Source organism: Galleria mellonella, unplaced genomic scaffold, assembly GCF_026898425.1.
Source record: "Galleria mellonella isolate WM207_F2 unplaced genomic scaffold, CSIRO_AGI_GalMel_v1 utg746, whole genome shotgun sequence".
Lineage (NCBI taxonomy): Eukaryota > Metazoa > Arthropoda > Insecta > Lepidoptera > Pyralidae > Galleria > Galleria mellonella.
Window position 1 is genome coordinate 2382501 of NW_026442148.1, and position 27943 is coordinate 2410443.

At 40.1% G+C, this 27943-nt stretch overlaps 1 protein-coding gene across 1 annotated transcript in view; it reads right to left on the reverse strand.

Annotated features, from left to right (window-relative positions):
- Positions 1-27943, reverse strand: part of LOC113510226 (talin-1) — a 135915-nt gene that overhangs the window by 18981 nt on the left and 88991 nt on the right. The window contains 17 exon segments of the mRNA XM_052901070.1: positions 1-84; positions 701-817; positions 11174-11364; positions 12529-12693; positions 13281-13404; positions 13697-13829; positions 14480-14610; positions 14991-15096; positions 21237-21397; positions 22289-22447; positions 22888-23000; positions 23957-24090; positions 25028-25171; positions 25608-25762; positions 26394-26579; positions 27268-27399; positions 27750-27877. The exon segment at positions 1-84 is cut by the window's left edge and continues 102 nt beyond it. Coding sequence (XP_052757030.1) covers positions 1-84; positions 701-817; positions 11174-11364; positions 12529-12693; positions 13281-13404; positions 13697-13829; positions 14480-14610; positions 14991-15096; positions 21237-21397; positions 22289-22447; positions 22888-23000; positions 23957-24090; positions 25028-25171; positions 25608-25762; positions 26394-26579; positions 27268-27399; positions 27750-27877 — 2363 coding nt within the window.

Below are 27943 nucleotides of genomic sequence, written 5' to 3' on the forward strand. Positions count from 1 at the left end.
CGTCGCCGCCGTCATCTGCCGCGTGCACCGCACTAGCTCCTCGGCCGTCGCCGTCGACTTCGCCGGGCTCGACGACCTTAGCACCTGAGAATGAATATCATGCATTTGGATTATACGCCCCATGTCTTAAACGCATTCGGATCATGTATGCAGTAGGTTTATACATAGTACATACGGTTCGACAATAGGAGGAAAGGATAAAAAAGAGATTGAAGAGATAAAAAAGGGATGAAAATATAATGGTTTTGACCAAAGGGAGACTTTGTACAAAAGTCGTTTGCTTGGCCACCTCTGTCCCATTCGTGTCTGTACCGTGAAGCAGTTGCGTTTGCATGGCTGTGTTTCGGTTTGAAGGGTGGGATATAGCAGTGAATTTACAGGGTACAGAGGAATAAGACCCGAGTCCTTAGGAATGGCAACGTATGGGAGGGATCATGATCATGGGCGAAACAATATACTCTGTTACGTCCATGGTACTGTTCATGTCTATAGGCGACGGTTACCATTTCCCAAACGATACGATATAACTTTCAAGAAAAGAGTATATCCCTTTTTAAAAGGCCGGCAGCACACATGCAATGCCCCTAGTGCGCAGCGAGTGCTTATGGGCGGCGATAGTCACTTACCATCAGGTGAGCCGCATGCTCGTTTGCCCCCTGTGCTATAAACAAAGAACAAGGTGCCTTGACATAATCCGTACCTCGATCTCCTGTGATATGGCCTCGATGGTGGACTCGAGAGCGCGCGTGCCCCTCGTGTGCTCGTCCTCCACCGCCTTCACCGTCTTCAGCAGTGACGTCACATTCGTCACCATCACCTACAAACGACCGTCACAATTATACCCTAGTCTTTCATTATGATGCACAACAGCGCGCAAACGCTTTTTAACCCCTTGAACCGTCCCAGATGATATGAAGCATTCGTAAGTGGACTATGTGGTCGATACTGAAATACCATTCTTCCATTTATTACAGTTTTAATTTAATAATTTAGCAAAACAATTTTAGACCTTTGGTATTGGCCGTCTAGTCCCGGCATAGAATAGGCCACCCCTTCCATTCCCGTGGGTGTCGTAAGAGGCGACTAAGGGAGGGCGAGGGATGGACAGCGGCGTCCCTCTTGAAACATCTCTAAAGACTGACTGCGGTTGCCAATTCACCTGCCAAGCGTGGCAACTACTGGCAAAACCCCTTAGGGAGAGGCTTGAGAGAGCAGTGGACAATTAAAGGCTGGTATGATGATGGTAGATCTTTGAGAATTAAATATTGCAGTGATGAAAAATCATACATGCATACATACATATTTGTCACGACCGTCTCCCATTAGGGTAGGCAGAAACAATGCAACGCCAAATGCTTCGATTCAAACAAACAATTTAAAAAAAATCATAAACCTATTGCATCTATTGAACTGTTTTGTCTCTTTCTTTTACACCAAATTCTCAGTTTGAATGAAAGTAACAAAACAGTGTAATAGTTAAAGTAGATTTGTAGAAAGATTTTAGTTTACGAACAAGATTAGATTACATTGGTATATATATATATATATATATATATATATATATATATATATATATATATATATATATATATATATATATATATATATATATGTTTTAAAATTATTATCGAATGGTATTTCAGAATAGACTCTATTATATTTTAATTATGTAAGGATTGACTTGTGTGTTTGTTTGTAGCAATAATTTATTTTAAAGTAAAACAATTAAATTACAGAATACAGAAATCAAATGTATTTTGCATTCTCGATAGAAAATACACACAAGTCAATTCGGTACAATAAAAATATGATATGAAAGATTAAAAAAATCCCAATTGAAACTGTTTCCGTGATATGTAACGCAGCGCCATCTAGTTAAAACAGAGCTTACTAAAGATACTAAATTAATTCATAAACATTTAATTAAACTTTTATTTCTGTAAAACATACACACAATGCGTAGAAAAAAAAAGTTTAGAGCAATATCAATACAAACCGATATTCTCACAATACAAAAGTGTGTATTGTGCAGGGATCAAACCGACCTAGTGACGAAGTGTGATAAACATACTACCCTATAACCTATATACGTAAACAGCATTCTATTCTGTTTATTAGAAAAAAAAATCTGAATTTACAGGGTACAGAGGAATAACACCTGAGTCCTCAGGAATGGCAACGCATGGGGGGTATCATGGGCGAAACAGTATACTCTGTTATGTCCACGGTACTGCTCATGTCTATAGGCGACGGTTCCCACTTTCCATCAGGTGGGCCGTCAGCTTGTTTGCCATTCTAAGTTGTATGGAAAAAAAATATTTTCCCACAATCGTCTCACATTTCTCATTCAATTGGAGATGATGTACAATGACTGGACCCAATGTGAAACATAAGAGATATTTCTTTTGGAATTATGAAAATTCTATTAAAACTTTGACGTTTCAATTATATTATTTAAAATTATCTTAGAAACTAAGCTTATGTTTTATAGTCATTTAAAAAAAGCATTATCTCTTTCTATTTAGAATTATTAGACAAAGACAGAATGCTAAAAGAATGGACACGCGTCATGCCTTAGATAAATCAGCACCAAAAATTATTTTATCACATTTTTTACAATAATAATAAATATATTCATTATACAGACAAGAATTGTTGTTACTGGCAACATTCGAAAAATAAAAGGAAATAAAAATAAATACATTCCCTATTTGGTTCTAAATTTAAAATTTCTACCAATTATAACGCATTTTGGCGCCATCAGTAGACGCATAAAATTTTTATAATTTCACAGGTAACAAGCTGACAATTTTACGTACTGTTTCAGAACGCATTATGTTTTTAACAGTGCGTAGATTTTTGTAGATAATGGTGTTGCCATAAATCGAATTTTCAAAGCTATAATTTTAATATCTCGTATTTAATTATTCAAAATTCATAACCACGTGATTAATTAATAATTTTTGGTCCCTCTAAAGGCACATTAATATGAAAGTAATAACAATATCAATTTAAAACACTGAATCTAAAACTAATTAATAAATAAAAGCTTAGGGTTGCCATCTAGATTAGATATTTAATAGAATTAGAGAAAAAAAAAAATGAACCCAGATGTGGACGACAGAAGCGCCATGCCTGGAAACCCATAAGCTTTCAAGAGACAATGAATGCCGTATATTTTAAGGGCATATTACACGAGCAATTTCAAAGCGGTCACGCGACGATGTCGTCGCAACATCGTCGGAGTTGCCATTAAAATTATTCGTGTTTGTATATGATACATATATATAAATAAATAAATATAAAAATGGTGTCTGTCAATATTGGACCTTAAGCTTAGCGATGAAAGCTTGTGGCTTTGTTAAGATGACAAGAGAGAGCGACTCGCATTACCAACCCGTGAAATATGCGGCTGTGATTGGCGTGGCATATCTAACTTTACAATTGAACCTGTCTTTATCAAATATGAGCATGAGAATCGAGTACTTATGTGCTATTTTGAATTAATTGCGATTAACTATCGAAAATAAATTGCGTATATATATATATATATATATATATATATATATAATATTTTATTTATTTAAAAGCATGCAAAATACTTATTAAAGTATTACAAATTTTTAATTAAAATTAACGCGGTTGGTACTACATATAAGATATGAATTCAATAACAAACATGTAAATAACTCCAGCTGCCTGCTAACGACACGCTTCCCAACTGTATCGGATTGACTGGAAGAGATCTCTGTCAGAGACAAGTCCACCCTCGCTCACAACATTTATAAATGCATTATTTTATATGTAACTTACAAGTGCAATAAAGAATATATATATATATATATGACTGTAATCCCAAATCGGGTGGTCAGAGCAAATATCACTTATTGATACAAAATGTCACGGTAAAAATATCTGGTAACATATGTTTTGTTTAAAGCTACAGTAAACGCTAGATTTCATTGTATCTAATTTTAAAAATTTACCTTTTGTGAAGTGAAATTAAATCGTACTTGGGTGTCAAATATGAACAATGAATCCACGCTATTGTATAAAAAATATAGGCTTAAAAAAATTTATACTTCTATAAACAATTGAAGAGTGCTGAAGTATAAAACACTTCGAGTAGATACACCAGCTAGATACACCACATTACAAGCACAGCGGTAGTTAAAAGAGCTCACACTGCTAGACTGGTAACGTTAGACTACCCGTAAATATACCAACATATTAAACAATTTGATACACGTTGAAATATACATAAAAAAAAAAAAAACTTTTGAAGCCTTCTACCGGAGCAACTGAACATTTTTCCCAAAAAAAAAAAAAAGCTAACATGTTTGCTACTGTTTTAAATTTACTATATTTTGATCGATAAAGCTCGGCTATTTTCGGGATCATTCGCTTCACAGCCGCTCATGACTAAGGGTCCGGGATGGTCCCGAAACTAGTCGACATTTCTCGATTAAAAAACAAGTAAGTTAAACCAGTTGTTATTATATTAAAATATAATGTCTAATTACGAAACTTTTAACAATTCTATAACAACCTTTTATCATCGAACCGCTCGCCGTCGACAAGGAGTTCATCCTCACACGATTGACCCTAAATAGTCGCGTACAGTGTGGTTTTAAAGGAATGAGCTCCCTACCGAGGTTTTCCCCAGACTACAGCATGGGTCTCTTCAAAAAATGTTTATTAAGGTTCCTTCAGGGTATGCAACGCGCACGTGACACCCCTAGTGTTTCAGGCGTCCATAGGCTACAGTGACCGCTTACCATCAGACGGGCTGTATGCACATTGGTGGTATAAAAACAAATTAAAGCCTCCAATATTTATTTGACAGCTGGAACCTTCATAACATGTTGGACTTTACCATAGTATTTTTTTTACTTTTTTTTTATACCACCAAGATGGGCAACCAAGCATACACAGCTCGTCTGATGGTAAACAGTCACTGTAGCCTATGGACGCCTGCAACACTAGGGGTGTCACGTTTTTTTTTTTTTCGTGCCGTATATGCTGTTGGCCGCAGATGGCCTTTACAGCTTCACCGAGCGCGTATGCAGGGGCGAGTGCGGAAGGCACTCCAAGCCCGCGAGAAGGGAGCGACGTTAGGCGTCAGCTCTTTCAGATGGATTGCGGTGTTTGCGCCCGAGGGCGTCCTAGTGACTCGAACTTTGACTCAGGCCACTGCATTTCGGCTCCCATCAGGGATGGGGATCGGTGTAACGAGGGGGGGGGGGGGGGGGTCGCCGTCGACGTTGGCGTACGAGACGGACGAGGGGTGTCACGTGCGCGTTGTCGACTCTGAAGGAACCTTAACACACCCTTTTTGAAAATGTTCAATTTCGATAGTAAAACACTCCATAGGTCGCCAACGATCCAATTACACCCTTTATATTCCTTGATGACATTTCAAAAGTATACAACGAACTAAACCATGCAATAGAAAGACATAAAAACAACACGTTTATTAATACATTTTACAACTTGCACTTAACGTTTCAATTTTGATTCACACAGACTGGCTCGGAGGGGAGAGCAACCTTTAATAGCGTTTAGATCTTTAGATCATTGTAATAAGGTTTATTTTAACATGTATTTATTTAAACTTTTATGCACAGTGTAATTCTCTGTACATATGGCGGACTTAACACCGGCCGGTGTTCTCTACCAGTCGACCATTGGGCGAACAGAGAAATAAGTAGGCGGTGCATTATTGAATAGAGGAAATATATAAAGCAATACTTGATATATTTATAAATATATAATTAGATTGATATAAACATAAATAAATGTTAAATAAATAAAAATAAACATACATAAATATTACTTCAACAAACAATTAATTGTAACAGAAGAGCAAATAGCAATCTATGACTTAAACAGAGTAACCAGCAAGTTTAAAGGGAAAGTGATATTTCTTAGAAATAGGTGCGCAATTTGCGTTTAAAAGCTAACTTGTTTTAACATTTCTCTTTTTTGTAGTACCCTGAACATTTTAATATAATATGTGGGATGAAAAGGGATTGGTAATGGGATCTTACAGCCCCATAGCTGGCAATATACCCTAACAGGTCGACCTCTACGCAGTTCCATCTGGAAACCATCACGGTTAAATTTTGATGAATCCGTCACGATGGACCAAGAGATCTATTATACTTTCATCTTCACCTATCATCTCTCACTGGTGCCTTACCAGCGTATACTGATAGCGCAGACGGAGTTACCATTACATCTCCACCCGTAAAAAAAATATAACACGTAAGAAATGTAAAATTAGACCTTATTTCAATGATCTAAGACTCTAAACGCAAAATGTATCCTCTCCAAGGCGGTCTCTGTAAAGGAGCATAATAATAATAAATTTAAAATAACAACACACTTTTGAAATATACATCTGAGACTGTAATAAATTGTTTAGTTGGCAACACTGATAAATCACGTGGGCGTTACCAGTCTGGTATGAAATCTTTCAAGTGAATTTCACCATATAATGTTCTGAATGTAATCTCCGATGCGTATACGTATATGAAACAAACGTAACGTCAGTCAGTACGCCCCAACTACTGTTCGGGATGGTATGTTACTGTGCATGCCACACCGACACTTGGACAATGACACACATGTTCTATGGCGAGAAGGCACGGTGATTGGGAGATGATGCGAGGGTGTATAAGGCATATTCTTTTAAATAACAAACAAATTTCAAAATAGTTCGACAAATTCGAATTTATAATTTCAACTTACTGTATATGGAATTTGGAAAAAAAATGCGTTAATTTTTATACAAAATAGAACGTAACTAAACTCATATCTTGCTGTAGGACTTTAGTTGTAGATTACTAGTCATGGGTAATCATGGGTCATCGGATCGGTATCCATATACCGATCCGATATCTATATATTGGGTTTCTCTGCACATTGATGTCAAGGAAAAGGTCATCGCCCATTTCGATATCGCCCATATCGGTCGGATATCTATTTTCGAATATGCTAAAATCTGTTATCCGATATTTTTATTTTTAAAAACAAATTTTTAACATATTCGTTATTGGACCAGTATATTACAAAAACAGCATCAAATTTCGATACGTTTGTAGTTTCGACAAAATTACACTGCCTGTAGACATAAATTCGACACGTTTGCAAGTAATTTCGACAACGTCGATTGTAAATTCGACAAAATTTACATTTGAAATTCCGACGCATTGATAAGGTTACATTTCAAATTGAAATACTGGGAACAATATATATTTTTTTAAATAATAAATTATTGTCGACAATAAAACGAATTTCATTTGTAACCAACCAGTTACTTTAATTTAAAAACTAAACTACTGACCGAATTTTATTAAAATTTTTATGGGACCAATCTGTAAGTATATTTTTCCAGAGAAATAAAAAAAAAAATATCCAAATTGGTCTCCAACTGACGTCAAAAACTACAATCGATTCGAGAGCCTCCCTCTATTTGAAGTGGGTTGTAAACAATATGCTTTATACACACTCGTTTATTATTAGGAGGAGACGATGACCAACAACCAAGCTGTCGAACACCATGCGTCCGTGCTCATCAGTTAAGTGCATCAGCTAAGTAATCAACAACTCTGACCGATTCGTCCTCCTTCCTGCTCACATCCTCGCTCTCCCGGAATCTATTATTCTGCACTTCGTCCAGCATTCTCAGCTGCTCCTCCATACGGCTGTTCGGTCTGGATTTCCTCAAGCTATTCCTATATTCCACTACGGCTCTTAGCTTTTTCAACTCTTCGTCTGTAGTACTCTCTTTATTTAATATAGCCTCGTAAAATCTCCACCAGTTGTCGATGGAGCCGAACTGGTGCTCGCGACTCTTTAGTATATCTTCGTATATAGACCACCAGTTGTTGGCATAGTACTCCATAGGGTATGTGCGTGTTAAATCAAAAATTTCAATATTGTTTCTAGAGTCGTGCTTGTTGCGTTTCAGCGAATTCCCATTTGTCACAACCGTTGTGGAGTACTGATTGATGTCTTTTGTCAAATTTTGACTCGAGTGTATATTTAATATAACGTTGCGATGGTAGGAAGGCGCCGCTTGGGTGCCGTTTTCTCTCACCAGACTCGGGGATCTCTCGTCTCTGGGTACAATATTCTCTTTATTCAATGTTTCCTTCTTGTATTTCCTTATGATTTCCTTGTAATACTTTTCCAGTAGGCACAACTCTTCGTATGTGTATTTGGATATATCGATTTGAGTATAAATATTTATTATATCTTGGATATTGACTTTTTTCTTCTTACCTTCGACTTTAATATTGGACAAAGCTTTCAACTGTTCGATTAAAGGATCAAATCCTTTATAAATAAAGTCTTTTTTAGCGAAATCAATCAATTTCAATACCATGTCCTCGTAACGTTTGTCGTATTCCAAATCTTTGTTTACAGCTTTCGATCTGTCCACGTCGTCGATGAATCTCTGTAATGTCAACTTCTCTTTTTCGAATCTGTCTATTTCTGTTTGATAATCTCCTATAACTAATTCATGGCCGCTGAATCTTTCTAACTCTCGCCTTGTTTCCTCCATTTTTTCTAAATTCCTCTTAGCGAGCGCCTTCCACCATTCCGTGTCATCTTTGAACAACTTCCAAAATTCTGTTTTCACTTCTTTAGTTACTGTATCGGGTTTTAAGACAATCTCTGTAGATTCGTCTTTTTGTTTTTGCTCTGGACTTAATATCTCCTTTGCTGGCTCGACCGTATTGATTTCTTTTTTACTAGCATCCAAGTTGACAATCAAGTTCACCGGTTTGACCCTTCTCACTTTGAACACTGGATATTTTAATTTTGGTTTTTTCTCTTCCAACTTTGGCTTTTTAACTGGTATAGTGGTTTGTATAGTTTTTATTGTGGTTGTATTTTTAACTATACTTTCATCTTGTTCTACTTCAGAGTCTAAATCTTCTACAACTTGAGAGAGTCGCTTCATCTCATTATCGAGATCAGAATTAGCTTTCAATCTACTTATCTTATCTCGCTTTCTTTTATTTTCGACTCTATCGCTCACTTCAACAAACAAGTCGACGAGCTTTTTAATCTCACCTAATAGTATATTTTCACCATATTTAAGCACCCTCCAGTCCATATCGACTAGACTATTTCTAGCTGCCAAGTTGTACCGTTCGTTCAAGTCGTCATCCTTGGCAGTTATTTCGGGTACTTCTTTCATTAAACTCTCAATGTACGTGACGACCTCCTCACAGTTGTCGTAGAATATAGATGGGGAGACATCGTCGTCTTGGCTAGAATAATCTAGGAGCTTGATCAGTTCCTCTTCTTGGTCTGATTGGAAGATATCGGTCTCGGAATCGCACGAGTTATAGTCAGTTCGGATGTTGACAGAGCGTCGTCTCGCCTGACGTGGGATGGTTTTGGTGGGGAGACTCCAGCGTTTGGTGGCGTCGGTCAGTCGCTAATGGAAATAACCGATTACAATAGGCCTATAATTATTGTCACGTCAGCATTGTTGCCAAATTGTTAAGATGGACTTTTCAATACACTTTTTTGTGTAGTATTGAGTTGCAGGGCAAATTTTATGTTATAAAGTTGAGTAAATATTTGGCAAAGACGCTGGCGTCGAATCTCTAGTCCAATATTGACGACATTTCATACTCAAATGGACAAATGTGAATTATAGACAAGAGTAACAACGTAGCAGACTTAGAAAAACATTTAAGCGTACATTTAAAAAGGAATTTAGGACGTGTTTCAATGTCTATGTATTTTGCTGAGCGATACCCAATGTTTCAATACTAGTATTGATCGGAAGTAATAATTCTTTGATCAATTGATCTCTTCGTGTAATTTGAGCAATTGTAGATCGAAATATAATAAATTTAGATACTAAATCTTTCTTTGACAATTAAAAATATATGTCTGTGAAAATACTATTTTTTTTTATAAATCAACAAGTAACATGGAACATCAGAAAGAATATTAGGAATTGTATTTATTTTAAATTACAGAAAAATTGGGAAACGCGCACAAACAACAACTTGCGATAACAATGTACATTTCCTGCGGCTTTGTTCGCGGTCAGTGACATTTTTAATTAAGAAACTAATAAATACAGTGAACGCTCTATATAAGCAACTCATTTGAATCAATTTCAATAAAAAAAAAATCTTATTGCGAAAAGTTGTTTATAGGGGAAAAAGGAGTATAAAAACATTTTACCGTCTGGAAAATATTTTCACTTATTTCTTTTACTAACTGTTGTGGCCGCTAAGACATTCTACAAACAAAGCTTGAGACAAAATAAAGGACTGCAAAAAGACTGAAAAGAAGACGGACATAACTTTGAGACACAAATTTGCCTTTTGATTTTAATACATTTTGACAACAAATTCGGACCTTCTATCCTACAAGCGGTCCATTGACCTTTCGCTAACTAAGCTGAGTAGAATGGGGGGAAAGGGATTGTTAGTAACGGGATCAAATAGCCCCATCACTAGCGATATACCCTATCAGGTCGACTTCCACGTGGTTCCCCCTGGAAACCATCGTGGTTAATTCTTGTTGAATTTATCATGGTGGACCAACTGACCTGCCTTCCACTGGTGCCTCGCCGGTGTATAACGATAGCGCGAGAGAGGTTATCATTCCATTATCACCCATTAAAAAAAAAGGTGAGTAAAATAAATCTACACTAATATTATAAAGAGGAAAGATTTATATTTTTGTGTGTATGTATGTTTGTAATGAATAAACTCAAAAACTACTTTGCCGATTTCAAAAATTCTTTCACCATTAGAAAGCTACATTCACCCTGAATAACATAGGCTGTTTATTGCTAGAAAACATTAGGGATCCTTACTAAAACTTTAGTAACGTAACTCAAGGTGTAAAAAAATGCTATAAAATATGTTTGGTCGCGTGCGCTGCGGAAACTATTGGTGATAGAACAAAAGTATGTTCTACAATATTGAAGAAAATATCAATAACTACAAAAAACTTCGCGACACTATATGTCCAACTATTATCGTTCTGTCACAATAACCACTTTTTAAAATGTTGTAAAAATGTCCACATGTGCGAAGCCGGGACGCGCCGCTAGTAAAATATAAAGTATGTTGCTTATATGGAGCGTTCAGTGTGCGAGTGCGTGCGTGGCGCTGCCAGTACCGACCTTGGCGGCGTGCTTGAGGCGCTGCATGTCGGGGTGCGCGACGTGCTTGCCGGCGGCGGCGGTGGTGGCGGCCACCAGGTCCCGCAGCGCGGCCGCCACGTCGCGCGCCGCGTGCAGCAGCAGCACCTGCGACTCGGGGCTGCCCGCGCCCAGCGACGCCGCGCCCAGCTTCACCACCTCGCACAGTTGCACTGCGCACACGCACGGTACCGGCTCAATCCATACAGGAATAGGGGGAGGGATCGGATTCATAATAGTGGAGGGATTTAGCCAATATACTTTCTCAGGTCTACGTCCACGCAGCCCTTCTTACGGGTAATTCTTAATCAATTCATCACAACGGCACTACTGGCCTTCCTGCAACCTCACTTATCACCACTCGCTGGTGCCCCGCTAGCGTACACTGATAGCACGGGCGGGGATACCATTTCGTTTTTACAGTCACTGCCATATCTTATACTTCAAACCTAAGCAAACAAGCAACTGCTTGACAACAAATGCACTTTTAGATTAGTCCCAAAAAAATATCATCAAAATCGGTTCAGTAGACTTGTGTAACGTTATATCTCTATAAAAAAAATTAGCTGCCCGCCCCGTCTTTGTATCGGTGTGCTAATAAAGAAAATTAGATAACATCTACTCTCTTATTCACTCACACACTTCCTTATATGGAGGTTTTATAATCCATCTATTTGACTTTTCCATACGATTTTTCATACATTTACTTTCATACAAACATACATAAAATATGTTGTTTCTTATTATTATTTATTAATTGTATATAAAAATTCCGCCTATTGACTTGATTTGTAATTCTTGTTTTTCAATTTTCTTTTTTATAAAAAAAAAAAAAAAAATTAACTACAATTATCACTGTACCTAAAAAGGTTAATTCTAATATAATAATAGATATATTATAGAAACAAGCAGCCATGCATTCCTCGACCATAATAAAGTATTAGGAAATACAATAATTACACTAAACTCACAAGATGCACCGCATCACACCGCTACAGACACGCACACACACGTATAGAGCTATGAAGCATAAAAATTATAAAATATATATATATATATATATATATATATACATATTTGCATATAAACGCAATAAAAGGGGTTGGGGTCTCAGCAAGTAGCAAAATAAATTCATTTCATTTTATTTCAGCTTTCTTTTTTCCAAAAACCCGTCCCAAAAACCTTTGGGACGGGTTTTTGTCCTAAAGGTTTTTGGGTTGTCTGAGAAAACCGGCAAATTGGTCGAGAATGAAGTAAACAATAATAATATTGCATCGATGAATAAGCGGTGTGTAACGAGGGCGGACCGCCAGTGTACACCGCCGGTATACACTCACCGATGGTGTTGACGGCGCTGGCGGCGGCGGACGCGAGCTGGTCCTGCGTGCCCGCCGCGCCGCCCACCAGCGTCTTCGTGTCCTCCACCAGCGTCTTGGCCGTCTTGAGGATGTTCTCGCGGTGGTCAGAGAACGTGTCCGACTCCTTATCCGAGTGGAGCGTGCCTGTGGAAACAATAGTTCGCATCAGTTTCATTCGCTCGAGCTTTTAAATTTTACTAATATCGGCTGTGTGGTCCCGGCATAGAATAGGCCACTCCTTCCTTTCCCGTGGGAAAAAACTAAGAGGCGACTAAGGGAACTTAATATTTGAGGGATAGGTAACAGCGTCCTTCTTAAAACATCTAAAAAGCGCAATTGGGGTTGCCAATTCCCTTGCTAAGCGTGGCAACTACTGGCAAAACAGTCCAAGGGGAAGGCAATGGACAGTTAAAGGCTGGTATGAATATTATAAATATGGAATTGAATCTATTTCTTACTTCTAAGCACTTTAACAGCTTAACCAATCACTATGAAATTTGGACATAGCCTATTTTTGTTTCGTTTGGTGAACATAAGCCGATCGCGCGGATAAAGTCGCGGGTAAAAGCTATTATTATAATTATAAATTTATAAAGATGTTTAGAAGTTTGTTAATCAAAACGGCTAATCCATTTTCAATAAAATTTATTAAAAGAGTAGGTTATATCCCAACTCAACACATAGGATATTTTTGTATTAACTCATGCGAACAAAATTGCGAGTATAAATACCTGCGCTGGCGAAGAGTATGGTGGTGTCGAGATCGCCGATGATGGCGGCGATAGTGGCGGTCGCGTCGATACACGCCTGTGTACCGCGGGCCCCGGCCTGCAGCGCGCCCAGCACCGCTATCACCTGTGCACACAATATCTAAGTAAGTGTCTGGGTCATATCCGGCTCGAAGGACCAAACAAAAACTAACAGAAGTGGTGAATGTTAGATTGCTTAATTTTCCTGATGATTTAAATGTGAAAATTTGGATTGGTGATTCTGAAAGTGATCTCTGTCAATTACAAAGGATAGACAACGCGATCTGTTTAGAGATCCATGTTGGAGATAAAAAAATTCCGAGGTTTCCGATATGTAAATGTGGGTCCAAAATAGTACGGATAGTTAAAATCGATGAATTCTGCTGGTCAAGCGTTACCTTCTCGTTGACGTGCTTGGCGGCGTCGGCGACGGCTCGCTGGTGAGGTGGCACGGCCGACAGCCGGCACTGCCCGCCCGCGCTGATCAGCTCCGACACCGCCTCGCCCAGCTCCACTACCGACACGCGGATCCTGCATCCACAATGCGAGATATGCTTATTGGCATTAGTTCCATCTTGCTATTTTTTTTTTTTTTTTTTTTTTTTTTTTTTTGCAACTTAGAATGACAAACAAGCTGACGGCCCACCTGATGGAAAGTGGTAACCGTCGCCTATAGACATGAGCAGTACCATGGACATAGCAAGCCAACCGTTAAGACTTGTGTTCTGATCAAATTCTTTGTCTGACACAAGTTTAAAAAACTGTATAAAAAACAAAACTATTTTGACCAATACGTGTAAACTGCAGTTTCTAGTGAAAATCTCGGCAGGGAGCTTATTCCACAGTCTGAGCATTCGCGGGAGAATATTCCTTAGAAACCGCACTGTACATGACCATCTAGGTTCAAGCCTGCGAGGATGAATTCCCTGTTGACGGCGAGCGGTGCGATGATAAAAGGTGGCTGTGGCATCATTAAAACAATTCCTCAGAAGACAATCCGTTATACAAGCGGTAGAACAATTCCAGAAGAATTAGCCAAAATGGTAAAAGAGGAACCGTGTTGAAGTGGACCTGGTATAGCTACCAGGTCCACTGCTACTACTGCTAGCGCAGTGGGATTGTTTGATATCCTCATTACTAATAATCTCCCCCCCCCCTCCCTCTGCAGGCGGGTGTAGTACCTGTTAGCGACGTCGACGTTGGGTGTGGTGGCGGAGGCACCGACGCTGTCCTGCGCCAGCTGCTCGTACCGCTGGCACGCCTCGCTGCCCAGCGGCACCAGCCGGCTCGCGTCCGTCGCTGACTTCGCCGTCTGGCGGACATAAGCACATACCGATTAGCGTAAGCAGTGCCATCTAGTGTCACACTAGGCACAGTATACATTATGGGCACTAGACGATTTTCTTTTTATACATTTTCATTTACAATGGCAAACAAGCTGACGCCCCACCTGATGGGAATTGATAACCAGAACAGAACAGAGTATACTGTTTCGCCCATGATACCTACCATGAGTTATAATTCCTGAGAACTCGTGTTATTCCAATGTACCCTGTAAATTCACGCCATATCCCACCCTTCAATCAGAAACGCAGCCATGCAAACACAATTGCTTCACGGTAGAAACACGAATGAGACAGAGGTATCCAAGCAAACGACTTTTGTACAAAGTCTGGTAAATCATGTACTCACCATGTCAGTGGCGAGCCTGGCGATCTCCTTGGCGGCGCCAACCATCCGCGTCTGGTAGTCCACGAACGAGTCCGACTCGTCGTAGCTGCCCACCAGGGACATCCTGCTGGCGAATACACGGAGGAAATAAATAAACGTTATTCTTTCTTTCTTTCTTTATTCTTTATTATACACAATCAGTGATAAAAACAAATTAATTTTAAACGTAATAATAATAATTCTTTTATTTTCAGGTATACACCCATAGTTTAGTCATTGCGACGATAAGTTACTTTTAATTGATTACAATTCTTACAAATTTTGAAAAAATGACAAATTATTGCAACATAGCAATATTGAAAGAAAAAAAGATATATTTATAATCAAATAAATTTAGTTTTAAGCATTTTGGAATAGTCATTTTTTCATTACGAATTCGGAATACAATTTGAGCCAAGAGGAATGGACAAGGAATTCATATGTTACTTTTTTCAAAAAGTTAAATAATATAAATAATGAATTGTGTAAATACAAACTACTATAAAATCAGATTATAAAATTTTAAATATATAGTATATAATTAAAATAAAATAAATACATTGCATCCATTCACAAGCATGCCGAATAAGCTAGCCATCATTGTTTTTTTTTATGTATATTTACTAACAAAAATGGATCCAAGTTAGTAAGTAACTTATATTATAAAGAGGAAAGATTTAATTTATTTCTAATTATTTTTAATCGAGTTCAATAGAAGGAAAGTTCTCAATTCGGTTGTTTTCTTTTATGTTTATTTATCCCATAACTCCGTTAGTTGTAAGCCGATTTGGAAAATTCTTTTTTTATCTTAAAGTATACGAGGTTTGTCCGGAAAGTACGTATAAAAGTTTTTTAAAAATTTTATTTTACAATTATTCAGGTAAATCAATTTTATCCCCTTCAAAGTACTCCCCTGTGACATAATGCACTTGTGCCAACGCCGTTTCCACTGTGAGAAGGCTCCTTGAAAGTCCTCTGGTTGTAGGTTTCTCAGCTGCCCCGTCGTAGCTTTTTTTATCTCATTTATGTCCCCCAAATGCCGCCCCCGAAGTACCAATTTGGTTTTTGGGAACAAGAAGAAGTCACACGGGGCCAAATCCGGCGAATAGGGGGGGTGTTCGGTCACCGTAATGGAATTTTTACTCAAAAACTCACGGACAACAAGAGAGGTGTGGGCAGGGGCATTGTCGTGGTGAAGAATCCAACGCCCCTTTCGCGCCAATTCTGGACGAACTCGTGCCACACGAGCTTTGAGGCGTCTGAGCACATCGACGTAGAATTTTCCATCAACTGTCTGGCCTGGAGGGACGAATTCTTGATGGACAATCCCCCGAACATCGAAAAAAACAATCAACATTGTCTTGACATTTGAGCGGGATTTTCTTGATTTTTTTGTTCGTGGTTCCCCGGATGTCTTATCGAATTAGATCGGCAAAAATTTCACGGCCATTCTTGCCGAGTTTCGAGAGAAACTTGATTACGACGCGCTGCTCTTCAACGGAAGCGGGCTCCATGCCGACGGGGTTTCGTTAGAGGTAACTTCACAGATGGCGTGACAAGCCAGTTCGCACCGCACGGCGGTCAGACCAGAACTGAAGCATTGTTAGGGACATAAGGAAGGGGTCCTGCGCTTACCTTGCCTCCCCACTCCTCTTTCTCGCATTCCAGAACACTTTTATACGAACTTTCCGGACAGACCTCGTACACTTACATATTGATCCCATAGAAATTATACTAAAATCGGTTCACTAGCTTAGTTTTTAAATTAAAATATCTAATTTTGTCACATTTGAAGTTAATAATTTTTTAATGGAACACAATTTTAAATTATGTATGTGCTTTTAGGTGGCAGGATAAGGCTTGTACGAAAGGAATTGTTTGAAACGTCACACGGAAAAATGAGAAATCACACCCGCGCGTACCAGGGACGAGCAGCTAGTGATAACCTGAATTAAACTACGGATATAATATAATGTATAACATTGTACATATTTAATTAATATATTATGTGTATGTTTCTATTATAAAAATTTATCAAGTATTGATTTATTTTTCCTCTGTGTAAAAATGCAGCGCCTACATATTTCTCGGTTTACCCAATGGTTGACTGGTAGAGAACACCGTCCCGTGTTAAATCCGCCAAATGTACATAGAATTTTACTGTGCATTAAAGTATAAATAAATAGCAAATAATCACCCTAATGCGCGTAGTTTCTCCATTATCCCACAGCTATACAGCACAAGTACATTAGGTTGCGTAAACACTACAATGATAAACAGACAGACGGTACGCGCACTCTGTGATACGTATATATTGTGCGCCGGTCTCGCCGCGTACTGGCTGGCGCGGTTTATTCGCATTCGTGCGTGACATAGGCCTACGTGTATGAAGTATAGGTCAACATATACGTGTGTATATATAATCGAAGGCGATTATTGACCAGGGATTGTTAGTAACGCGAACTATCAATCCTATTGTTAACAATATACCCTGTCAGATCGACCTTCACGTGGTCCCCCTGAAAAACCATCGTATTGAATCCCCGATAGGCTATGACCTGCTTTTTCATTTCGACCATAAATTTTTTATCATCACTGGTGTCCCGCCAGTGTATACTGTTAGAGCGGGCGGTGTTATCATTCCATTATCATGAAATAAAAAAAAATACCATAAAAAGTATATAATTTTTTTATACTGCTACTATGTGTTTGCCCGCTATTTCAGACGCGTGGAATTTAGAAGTAGAAAAATCTATAAAAACAGCCCACTTATAGATGACGTGTCTATACAAAACACGCACCACATTCTAAGTAAGACTTTATGGAACCTATGAAAGCCACATTCGATCTCGTGCAATTTTTATTTTCGGAATTAAAATTTGTATATTTTTTACTTCTATTAATCTTATTAAGAAGATAACGAGGGGGTTATATTACTATTTTCCCTAACTGCGGTCGCCAACCTGCCTGCTAGGGGGGAAAAGGATTGTTAGCAATGGAGTTTGACAGCCCCATTGCTATCAATATACCTTATTAGGTCGACCTCCACGTGGTTCCCCCTGGAAACCATCGTGAACAATTCTTGTTGAATTCGTCACGGTGGGCCAACTGACCTGCTTCATCCTCACCTATCATCCTTCACTGGTGCCCCGCCGGTGTATACCGATAGCGCGGGTGGGGTTACCATTCCATTATTATCCATTAAAAAAAAAAAACCCGCCTGCTAAGCGTGGCAACTACTGGCGAAAACACCCAATAGTGAGAGAGGCCTATGTTCAATAGTGGACAGTAAAACAGTTAATACGATTATGACAAATCTAGCCTGTTAGATGTATTTTGACATTTTTATTTATATAAGATTTATTTGATCTAATAAATTTCTAATCAAAATACTAACAATAAAAAAAAATACATGCATTTTTAATTCGTCAATAAAAAAAATCTGACATGAAATGGCACGGCATAAAACGAGTGCTTTTACATCGTGTCCGCTCCATCTAGAAGCGTCCTATCTATGTAGCGGGTAAAGATTGGCCGTGATCTCGCAGCGGCTGCACGCGGTGAGTGCACTTGGCTGGACGCCAGCGGTTTCCTCAACGGATGATCTAATCTCACTCGACGCATACATATACCTACAAATAGTACACGCCTAGGTAACTACGCCGCGGACAATCGGGAACATTACGATGCGTAAACAAAAAGTAAAATTGTAAATTAAACTGAATTTACAGGGTACAGAGGAATAACACCTGAGTCCTCAGGAATGGCAACGCATGGGGGGTATCATGGGCGAAACAGTATACTCTGTTATGTCCACGGTACTGCTCATGTGTATAGGCGACGGTTACAATTTTCCATTAGGTGGGCTGTCAGCTTGTTTGCCATTCTAAGATGCATAAAAAAATGTATAGATAGAGCATCGAGCCTCAAAAACGGCTCAACTTTTTGTCAGCTAATTGTCAAATTATCTGACTCGTTTGTTGTATCAGTATTCTATATACTTACGCACACAATGTATCTTGACGTGTCTATATTTAATTATTTAATAAATAAAATAAGTGTTCACGCATTAAAAAGATGCAGAAATTATAAGACAAAATAAATATAGAAGTTATAAAGGAATCACTCGTAACTATTTATCACGCAATATTGTATGAAAAAGTTGACCTTTTCTCGAAAAGCAATTGTATGGAGACACTGTATGTATATAATCTAAGATTCATATCTATTCTATAAGCATATAAATCTATACTAATATTATAAAGAGGAAAGATTTGTATTTTTGTAATGAATAAACACAAAAACTACTTTGCTATTTTCGAAAATTCTTCCACCATTAGAAAGCTACATTCACCCTGAGTAACATAGGCTATATTTATTGCTAGAAAAGATTAGGGATCCTTACTAAAATTTTAGTAATAAATATAATACTCAAGGTGTAAAAAAAATGCTATAAAAAATATGTTTGGTCGCGTGCGCTGCGGAAACTATTGGTGATAGAACAAAAGTATGTTCTACAATAATGAAGAAGATATCAATGACTACAAAAAACTCCGCGATACTATATGTCCAACTATTATCGTTATGTCACAATAATTACTTTTTAAAATGCTGTAAAAATGTCTACCAGAGCGACGCGGGAACCCCCCGTTAGTAAATAAATAAAGTGAAAAAGAATTAACTTCCTTCCTTTACGTGCGTACGTTTAAAAATACGTTCGAAGCAAATTTGTAGCTATAACTCGGCGTCGGTATATAAATAGCACTGTCCGTCAGTGCGTGGCTATGTATACAAGTCTGGCTGAACAGCGTCACCGCCTCCAATATGGGGAGCTGTTACTGACACTGCAAACGATGGGAAAATCTTACACTGTACAGGGTGTGAGGGAACCTGTCCCTCACACCCTGTACAGTGTGGCAAAAACTGTGGAAATTTTTTCTTGAAAATTTCAAATTTGTTCCTTGTTTTTTTTTTCATATAATCTATGATATCACGTTATAAAGACATAATATATCACAGTGATATATTATGAAATACCAAAAAGCAGCAATGTAATATACGTATTAAAATTCTATCGCGACGCGCGACATCAGCCGTTTCAGATCAACGCCACAAGCGTACGGAAAACACCTACAAAGAAACACCACGTACCTTTTTTTTATGAATGATAATGGTATGGTAACCCCTCCCGCGCTATCGGTATACACTGGCGGGGCACCAGTAAGGGGTGATAGGTGAGGATGAAAAAACAGGCCAGTTAGTCCATCGTGATGAATACACTTAGAATTCAGCGCGATGGTTTCCAAGGGGGACCACGGGGAAGTCGACCTGTTAGGGTATATTGTTAGCAATGGTACTGATAATCCGCATTACTAACAATCCCTTTCCCCCCTACACCACGTACCTTATGAATGTATTATAATAAATACTATGAAATATCAAAAAGTCCTATCGCGACGCGCGGAATCAGCTGTATATAAGGTCAACGCCACAAGCGTACGCAAACTACGTACGAAGAAGCAGCGTTGACTGCGCGCGCGCTGTAGGTATCGCGCGTCGTGTGCATCGTACAGTTGCAAATACATTGCGCGGCGTCAACACTGACAATCGTCAACTATACGGCTGCGGTGCATTCCGACGGGAAAATAATATGCCATCTGATTCAGAACATTCATCTGAATCAGCTGCTTTCGTTCTGGCCAACCTGCCCCTTCCACCCTGTACAGCTAGTGTCTCCATACACGTGCTTCGACAAAACATGTGCTTCCTTACCTTTTTTATGCGTGCTGTTTGAATTTGAAAGGGCGTCAGCCCTACAGTAGCAACAGTAGGATAATGATAGTGCATAAGAGTTTGCATCTATACCGCTTGAATATACTGAGTGATCCGAGGGCGGCCCAGTATAGTGTGTATGTTATATTACATGAGTTTACCGACAAAGGTCAGGAGGTGCTTATGATGAGATTCCAGATAACGCAGCTTGTCAAAGGCGGATCAGTATAATGAATATGAGATTACGCGACAGATGTATGTATGTATGTATGTATTATTGTACGACAGAGAGAGAAAGAAAGAGAGGAGAAAAATCTCTTATTAGGGATAAGCTCGTCTTTGTACATTACATTTAAAATTTATTATTCTTAACATTATGTTTGTGTACAATAAAGAATAAAGGAAAGCCGTGTCGCTGTGGGTGGCCTAGTATACTTAGAGTATGCGAGTACGCACCTGTGCTGCGTGAGCCTGCCGACGGAGCGCGCGAGACTGTCGAGGAGAGGTCTGACAGCACCGCGAGCCGTGCTCAGTTCCCGGGCGGCCCCGCACAGCTCGGTGAGGGCGGCCCGGCATAACGGCAAGGCCGCTTCCAGCTCTTCGTGTGCGCCCGTCGCCTGGTGGAACAGTATCATCATAAATCGTTTGCTTGGATAACTTTGTCACACTCGTGTCTCTGCTGCTCAGCACCCGTGATCAATAAGGGACAAAGTTCATAGGTGGAAATCCCTTGACAGCTGTGAGGCAAAACGATAAACGTCCCCTAAGGGGGGGGGGGGGGGGCAGGGATTGTTAGTAATGGGGATTAGTAACCCTTTTACATTAGTGAATTTGTTATGTTGGGCTAACTGACCTTCATCCTCATCTATCACCCCTCACTGGTGCCCCGCCAGCGAATACCGATAGCGCAGGCGGGGTTACCATTCCATTATCATTATTAAAAAAAAACGCTACTTAAGAAACATTTCGGATGTAGTCGAAACAATTGTCGGAAATGAAATATAGATAGAGGGAGACTTTGTACAAAAGTCGTTTGCTTGGCCACCTCTATCCCATTCGTGTTTCAACCGTGAAGCAGTTGTGTTTGCATGGCTGTGTTTCGGTTTGAAGGGTGGGATATGGCGTGAATTTACTGGGTACAGAGGAATAACACCTGAGTCCTCAGGAATGGCAACGCATGGGGGTATCATGGGCGAAACAGTATACTCAGTTACGTCCATGGTACTGCTCATGTCTATAGGCGACGGTTACCAGTTTCTATCAAGTTTTCCAACCAGTTTATTTGCCATTCTAAGTTGCATAAAAATATTAGAGACAAGTTCACATTTGTATATTACATTTTATTATATTAATTAAATTTCCTATTTGACTTGAGATGCCTTTTTCAACTTAAGAACTCGTTAGCGATGTCGATTCCATCGACGAATTCACTTGGCACTCGTGTAGAGGACTAGGTGTGCCTCACAATCCGTACTATATTAACGTAAGTATGATAAGTGGGTGCTGACCCTGGGGTTGCCGGCGCAGGCCCGGGCGGCGGCGGCGAGCGCGGCCAGCGACTCGAGCACGGTGCGCGCGTGCTGCAGCAGCGCGCCCTGCGCCTGCCACTCGCCCACCACGGACGCCAGCCCCGTGGCCGCCGCCGCCAGCGGCTCCGCGTACGACGTCTGCACACACCACGTCACATCACATCACGCCACCTCCATACACACCACGAGTGTCCGGCTCCGAGGACCAGGACAACATTCACAATAGCATTGGATACGAAGCTTAAAACAGTAAAGTGATTCAAGTACATGCACGCAAATCCTCTACAGACCTCTTGTGTCTATTAGGATTCCCTAATTTCATCATCATCATCATCTCAGCCATTATGCGTCCACTGCTGGACATAGGCCTCTCCCATAGACTGCCATAAGGAACGGTCCTGAGCCACCTGCATCCACTGATTGAATTGCCTACTTTGGACTTTTATATTAGGATTTACGACGAACAGAAAGTTAACATTTACAGGACAGACTTCGGTATAAATAAAAATACGACACTGAGTCCGAGATTTCAGAATTTCATTTCATGGTAGACCCCCAGTTCCGCAGTGCATACTCACGAGTTGTCCGACGGCGTGGCCCAGGTTCTCGGCCTCGCTGGTGGCGGCCACCCGGAGCGGCTCCAGCCTCTCCAACATCTCCGTCGCGCTGTTCTCGATCTGCTCCGTGTAACCTGCGCGTGCGCACATACAAACAGAAATATTATCAATACTATATAGATAATTATAAAGAGGAAAGACTTGATGGACAAACTCAAAAACTACTCAAAGGATTTTAAAAATTCTTTCAACTATAAAAAGCTACGTTCTTTTTAAACACCACAAAAGCCAAATTGCGGCCACCCCTGGCCACGGCCTGCTAAACATAGCAAATACTGGCAACCCCCCCTCCCTCCCCCAAGTGGCAGGCCTATGTTCAGCGGTGAATAGATATCGACTGATATAATGACCCTGTAATTTCACTATGATATGCTCTCCTTCAACACAGCCCTGCAAGAATAGTTGCTTGGTGTAAAAACATAATTGTCTTCTGTCCGTGCTTTTGGCAGAACAGAAAGATCTCAAATGTCACCAAAACAAGACTAGTGCGTACTCTGACTTTCTTAATGTTTTTCTATGGAGTCGAGTCATGGACAATAAGAGCAAAGGAGCAGAAAAAGATTCATGCTCTCGAGATGTGGTGCTGGCGAAGGATGATGAGAATTCCCTGGGCAGCAAAGCGCATGAATATATCTATCCTGACGCGACTCCGCATAAATAATAGGCTCTCGACAGTCTGCTATCGGAGGATTCTTGGATACTTCGGTCATGTTGCTCGACGACAGTCCGACAATCTTGACAAACTAATGGTTGTAGGCAAGATAGAGGGAAAAAGACCACGCGGACGATCGCCTAATCGATGGTCGGACCAAGTAACCGCCGTTACGGGACTGTCAATTGCAGCTGCCCTGCGAGAGGCTGAAGATCGTGCAAAATGTAATAACATCATAAGAAAGGCAACAGACACCTTTCAAGGACACGACCTTCAGTAATGAAGAGGACGAAGAGAGAGAGTCTTCTGTCCCTTCTGCTTCAGTACTCAGTATATAAGTTGAGGCGAGGACAGACGTGTTGGTGTTGTAGTGGTCACCTTGCAGCGAGTTGGCCTTTCTGGGCTGCAGCTCCTGGCCGACGGCCTGGATGGCGGCCTGGTCCAGCTCGCGCAGCAGCCGCGACAGCGTCTCAATCGCCGCGCTGCACTCACGCTGCCCCGGCGCCTTCTCTCTGCACACGATACATATACATATAGATAGATACTCTTTATTGTTTCCACCATAAGATTACATTAGTAAACTTATTATAAATATAAACAATTATAAGAAATAATCACAGTGAGGAAACAATGGGCGGCCTTATCGCTAAGAGCGATCTCTTCCAGGCAACCTTTGGATGGAGAGGAGTAATTATAAACAGTTTGATCGGAGGCACGATGAAAATTCTAATATGTCTAAATATAGAGATGTTATAAATGTAATAATGTAAATATATATCCCTACTCATCATTATATATATATATATATATATATATATATATATATATATATATATACACATACATACATACACACACATACACAAATACATAAAAATATACAAATACTGCTCACATGTGTGCATACAACACAATATTATAATTTTTTTTAGAAAGAAGAAATAAGTATTCTAACCAAACAAATAAACAAGTTAAGACGACATAACAATATAACCTTTTCTCTATACAAAACAATATATACACTGTTTCTGTGTACACCACATTCACACAACACTACACACACACACACACACACACACATACATACAAATAATACACACTTTTACACTAATTGTTGCTGAACTTCCAGTGATGCGACGTTTCCATAGGTCTTTTTTTTTACTTAATTTCATCTACCCTCCAAAAATAAACATAATATTGTCGTGTATACAAATTGAGACTTCATAATTGGCTAAAGTATGGTGTAAATTTAATATTTTTAATTATTCTAGATACAAGCTGATGATTGAACAGTGGACAGTTAAAGGCTGAAATGACGATGATGAAATCACTTGTGATACTTTATTCTGTCTAGTTATATTACGTTCAGGTCTGTAAATGGTATTTCTCCATCTAGTTGTGTCACGTCCATGGTCGGGGGGCAGACAGCGGGCAGGAGGGGACACTGACCTGATATTGGCGACGAGGGACTTGATGCTGTCGGAGACGGTCTTGCTGTGCGCGGCCAGCTGCTGCCACTGCTGCCGCTCCTGCGGCGACAGCGCCAGCGCCCGCGCCGCCTCCAGCATCGCGCACGAACCGGAGATTATGTTCCTGCCGACGGACACACAAACCATTCAGTGTATTATAATAAGGCACAAGGTTAAAAAAGAAAAATTGTATAAACTTAAAACTAGCAAATATATGACGATAAAAAAAAAAGAAAAAAAAAAAAATTTGCCCTGACAACACACCAATAAACGATGAGATGTATCATAAATGTGTAACATTTAAAATATTTGAATTTAAAACGCGGACTCGTGTTTGGAATCATCTTCTAATCTTCTTCCTCTGTGAAACTTTTTTTTGCGACACGTGTTTGGAAACGGGAAGTCAAAGACTTATATTACATTTTTTTAAATTTATTGCTTTATTCTTAAAAATTAAAACCTATATATCTATTAAGGTATTTTATAATTTATTTTAAAATTAAAATGCAAAAAATAGATGTCAATTTTATGAAAGATTTACTGTTTTATGCGATAGTCACCTGCCACACTCCAGTATGGGCTCCTGGTTCTGCCTGGCCTGTGGCGAGATCTTGGCCGGCACGGACGCGAACTCAGGGCTGTCTGCGAACTGGCACAAGCTTCGAACTGCATCCTGCAGCGGGCCTGTGGCCGCTGCACATCGGGCGCGGTTGGCCTGCATCGAAATAAGAATAAGTAATTTATGCGCGTAAAAATTAAAATTAAAACAAAAGAAATTGAAAAAATTAAACCTTACTATGGTTCATCCGTTACGATAGATTAACTGGTGATTTCACCCTAATTTTTTACCCCCCATTGGTGCCCTGCCAGCATATACCGATACTGCTGGTAGGGTTACCATTCCATATTCACTCCATACATATTTTTTTTATGCAACTTAACCTAGCGTGGCGGTGACGGCCCACCTAATAGAAAGTGGTAACCGTCGCCTATAGACATGAGCAGTACCATGGACAAAACAGAGTATACTGTTTCGCCCATGATACCCCCCCATGCGTTGCCATTCCTGAGGACTCAGGTGTTATTCCTCTGTACCCTGTAAATTTACTGCCATATCCCACCTTTTAAACTAAAACAAAGCCATGCAAACACAACTGCTTCACGGTAGAAACACGAATGCGACAGAGGTGTCCAAGCAAATGACTTTTGTACAAAGTCTCTCTCTGGTATATTTTGTAGTCAGTGAACAAATTTATACAGCTTATTTGACACCAGTAAGTTTGTTTACAAAAATTGGCGGTACACAGCGCCACCTAGCGGCCACGCTGGCCTCGCTGAATACTGACCTCGCCGTAGTCGGCGTCGAGCGCCTTGATCTCCTTGACGAGGGAAGCGGTGCAGTTGGCCACGTCCTTGGCGGCCTGCACGAAGGTGCGCTTGGCCGCCGCCTGGCCGCTGCGGCCGGACGCCACGCGGCACGCGTTGCACAGAGCCGACGTGTGCTTCGCGATCACCGTCGCCGCCGACAGTACCTGCCATCATGGATTATAATAATAATAAATAAACTCTTTATTGCGCACAGTAGAGATGTATACAAGGAGTATTTATACAGAATGTGCATATACAAAAGGCGGCCTTATCGCTAGATATTGCATTTTGAACTTACAAAAAAAAATCGTTTCAGAATTATTTGAAATCGCATAAGCACAAACGATTAAATTAGCTCAAATTTGTTTCGAATCGGACTCCCAGACGTTAATTTGTATGATTCCTTATAAAACACGTTCTCCTAGCTTAAAAACCAACCGTAATTTTTATTTTTTGTTATTTGTGAAAATGGTATGGTAACCCCGCCTGCGCTAACGGGATACGCTGGCGGAGCACCAGTGAAGGGTGATAGATGAGGATGAAAACAGGCCAGTTAGCACATCATGATGAATTCATCAGGAATTAACCATGATAGTTTCCAGGGGGAACCGCGAGGAGGTCGACCTGGTTGGGTATATTGCTAGCAATGGGATTCTCAGTCTCCATTACTAACAATCCCTTTCCCCCAACCAACCGTAATTGTGACTGTGTAAAAAAAAAAAACAAAAAATCAGGCGAATCTACTTCCTTTGGGTGTAATAAGTGTTTAAGCAAGAGTCGCCCATTTTTGTTAACAGCTAAAATCCAGTGTTTAAAAGCAGAACATTAGATCATCAGTCATTACGCAGGTACCTGGTGCTGGTCGCTGGCAGGGTCGGAGAGCGCGCGGCAGGCCATGTCGATGGCGGCGGCCGCCCGAGCGAACCCAGCTTGATCCACCAGTCCGGGCCGCCCGGCCACGCTTGTCTCGTCCGACACCGCAACCTGCACCATAAGGAGCACCATAGCATAATCAGTAAAACAATCAATGCAGATTAGGTATTTAATTGTAAAAATTAAATTAAATGTATCAAAAGGGGGGTAAAGAGGTTTCTTCAGGGTCGGCAACGCGCGCGTAATACCTCTGGTATTGCACGCGTTCATAGGCTACGGTAACCGCTTACCATCAGGTGGGGCCGTATGCTTGGTTGCCATCACAGTGGTATAAAAAAAAAATTAAAAATCAATTAACAAGTTTTACATAAATCTAATTCATAATTTGTACATGGGTAACAATTAGTGGTTGATGGGAGGTTAAAGTTAAATAATTGAAACAACATGTCAAGTTAGTTTACCAAGTATGCGGCTTGCGCGGTTGACTCGACCAGTCCTTGTACCGAGGTGGCGACGGCGGTCACCGACTTGGCGAACTGTTCGTATTCTGACTTCTTCACGGCTGATGCCATGCCGGACATACCCTCGCCTGCGGAATGGAATATACTATCTAATGCATGTGGCAGCGTGGTAACGTCTGTTGTGTTAATGAACG